The sequence below is a fragment of the Eubalaena glacialis genome, chromosome 6, assembly GCF_028564815.1.
Source record: "Eubalaena glacialis isolate mEubGla1 chromosome 6, mEubGla1.1.hap2.+ XY, whole genome shotgun sequence".
Classification (NCBI taxonomy): Eukaryota; Metazoa; Chordata; class Mammalia; order Artiodactyla; family Balaenidae; genus Eubalaena; species Eubalaena glacialis.
In genome coordinates this window covers 14,064,563-14,067,706 of record NC_083721.1, presented here as the reverse complement: position 1 = coordinate 14,067,706, position 3,144 = coordinate 14,064,563, and the positions used below count along the sequence as shown (strand labels likewise).

The window sequence follows — 3,144 nt, the reverse complement described above, 5'->3', positions numbered from 1 at the left end:
TGTGTGTGTGTGCACGTGCATGTGTGTGTGTGTAATGGCCTGAAACAGTGCTTCTTAACGCATGGGGGTCAGACCACCTGATGTAGAATCCCTGGGGTAATTCTAAAAACTTTAGATTTCTGGTTCATCCATGTTGTTTCCAATGACAAGATTTCTTTCTTTTTTAAGGCTGAATACAATACAAAACAATAAATACAATTTTCTATTGTATTTATACCACACTTTCTTTATCCATTCATCCCTCCATGGACACTTAGGTGGTTTCCATTTCTTAGCCACTGTGAATAATATTTCAATGAACATGGGAATGTGGATATCTCTTCAAGATAATGACTTCATTTCCATTTGCTGTACACCCAGAAGAGAGATTGCTGAATCATTTGGTAAATCTATTTTTAATTTTTGGGAAACCTCCATATTGTTTTCCATAGTGGCTGAATCAATTTACATTCCCATCAACAGTGCATAAGGGTTCCCTTTTCTCCAACATTCTATAAGAGATAACAACCCTTGCTATCTCTTATCTTTTTGATGAAAGCCATTCCAACAGGAATGATAACTCATTATGATTTTGTTCTATTTCCCTGAAGGTTAGTGATGTCAACATCTTATACCTGAAAAAAAAAAATAATTATCTGAGGTAATTATCTGAGGTGAATGATATGTTAATTCACTTGATTGGTAATCATTTCACAATGTATGTACATATCAAACATCCCGTTGTACACCTTAAATATATAAAATTTTTATTTGTCAATTATACCTCAGTTAAGCTGGGAAAAAAATTTTTATTTCTGGATCATACCTCGGATATACCAAGTCAGAATTCCTGGGCGTGAGGCACAAGAATTTACATTTTAAGCCAGCTGCCCAGGTGATGTTCCTGCATACCGCAACTTCAGAAACACTGAATTAGATGTTCTCTGTGGTCTCTTCAAGCACAAATTTTTTATAACTCAGTCATCATTCTAGAACAGTCAGACAGTTTCTAACCTCAATCTGACCTTCTAATTCCTGAAAAAAAACCCTTTTCTTTTCTTATGCTATTCTAACCTGCATGTTTGGTTAAGTTACAGTTCTCAGCATGCATCAACCTGCGGCTGCTAGAAAGTTTCAAACTGGACATTTTACTGGTTATAACAATAGTCTACTGAAAAAGAATCTACTAAGTCAATTCTTAAACAAGATGTCTTTTGAATTTTTTTTAAACAGATATTTGTTGGATGAAATACGATGCAGAAAATACTGTTTTCTAAAATGATCTCTCCAAATAGCCTTTACATTTATAACTAAGGCGAAAAATATGCAACATGCCACATGCAGAGTTTAGCCAAATCCTGCTGTCACCAAGAATATTTGTACTCTACCTAAAATGTTTTCAACAAGAGGATTGAGACATTACTGACTTGGCTTATAAAAAGAATACTACTCTCCTCTCTAAAAGAACACAGAGAAAGGTTGATATATCTTCAGGTCTATGAAAAGGGGCTCTTTTAAGAGTAAAATTCACTACCTGGTATTGATTCTACAAAGATTAAGAAGCTTTCCATCGTTGTTTCTAAACTGGTGCTTCTAAGCTGTAAAGTAGATACCGTGGGTGGTTTGAGATAAGGGATTTATCCTTCCCCTAAAAGACTCTCAGACTCCTAAAATACGTCTATAGCTATTCTAGATGCCCCAGAATCCTTAAATAGGGGACATAGCATTTTATTCTACAATCCTTAGTCCCTGGGAGAGGGAACATAGTGGGTTTCATTTGCACTAATATAGAAATAAGTGAAATAGGCCATCAATGTTCTGTTCTCTTGAAGAGGAGCAGGAGTGGTGAGATGGTACACCAAGCAATGAATGGTGTACCATTGGCACCAGAATTGGAGGTGGATGTCACAGAGTTAAAGGAAGGTTAAGATAGGATTTTTTTTAATCATAAGCAAACCCCTCTTGCCTGCTTATCACAAAAGATCAAGGATTATTTGCTTTCTCACTGCTTCTAACATGCACATGAGAAAAATAAATCCACTTCCTCCCCACTCAATGTACCAAAAAATATGCACCCACCAAAAAAGCAAACTCCACTCAGGTGAGAATATTATGATGGTTGAGACAAGTTTATTGAGAATTTGACAGACACATCCACAACTTGATGATGACAAACGTCATGAGCATGGTGAAAAATTCAAAAGTAATACATGTTTGGGTGTCAAGTTTCCGCAAATGTCCCTACAAACATCATCCAGGGAAGGCGGCTGGAGGCATAAGTGGTTTTTCATTTTCTTCCCTTGAGACTCTGGTGCTAGGTCTGAAAAGCAGCGACTGGGAGGTTGATGAGCACATAAGGACCTGGAATTACGCCTCTCAGCCTTGGGAGAGAAGATTCTATGCCTCGGGTATTTCAGCAAATCAATAGAGAGCGAATGGCCAGAATCTTCTGTAGTCGAAAGCCCCACAGCCATTGTAGCCATAGCCAAAACCATAGCCCACTGGGGAGTGGGTGCTGATGTAGCCACAACCAACACTATACCCCAGGGGGTAGCTGTAGCTGCCCCAGTAGCATCCTGGGAAGACAGTGCTGGAGAAGTTGTTATAGCACTTGGTGTCTGGAGTTGGGGGCTTAGATAGCAGTGGAATGTGTTTCCTCAGTGTGATGGATTCCCTACTCTCCATCCTTCTTTATATACCCTGGCTATGGGGTGTGGCGAAAAACACAAGGCGTCATTTTCATTGACACCAGTTTGCTTCACGAATAGCTCATTAGTTTGTTTTGCTTGCTTAAGACATCTTTACACTTGCTTAAGAAATTTCTCATGTGATAGAACACAGGGACAGGATTCCTTCAAATAAATTGTGTCCCTTCATTAAAATACGCGTTGCAGAGACTTCAAAGCACTGGGTCTTGTAGGTCCTAGATACAAGCCTCTGTGAGCAGGCGTTACAATACCAAGAAATTTTCTGAGGTTGTTAACTGTTATTCAGTCCTCTTGCTCTTTGAACGTCCATACCACACAGTTAGAATTCAAAACATATGTGTTGAATAAATTAATAAATGAAATAACAAATACATAGTAAGACCGCCTCAAAATGGAGATATTTCTTAGTATTCACTTGATTAAAGATTTTTTTGCAGTATGCAAGACGAATGTCAAA

At 38.1% G+C, this 3,144-nt stretch overlaps 1 protein-coding gene across 1 annotated transcript; it reads right to left on the bottom strand.

Moving 5' to 3' along the window:
* Positions 1 to 2,400: 2,400 nt before the first annotated feature.
* LOC133092916 (keratin-associated protein 8-1) lies at positions 2,401 to 2,664 on the bottom strand. Its single transcript, XM_061192694.1, has one exon. The coding sequence runs from the start codon at positions 2,662 to 2,664 to the stop codon at positions 2,401 to 2,403; it is 264 nt and encodes an 87-aa protein (XP_061048677.1).
* Positions 2,665 to 3,144: the final 480 nt, after the last annotated feature.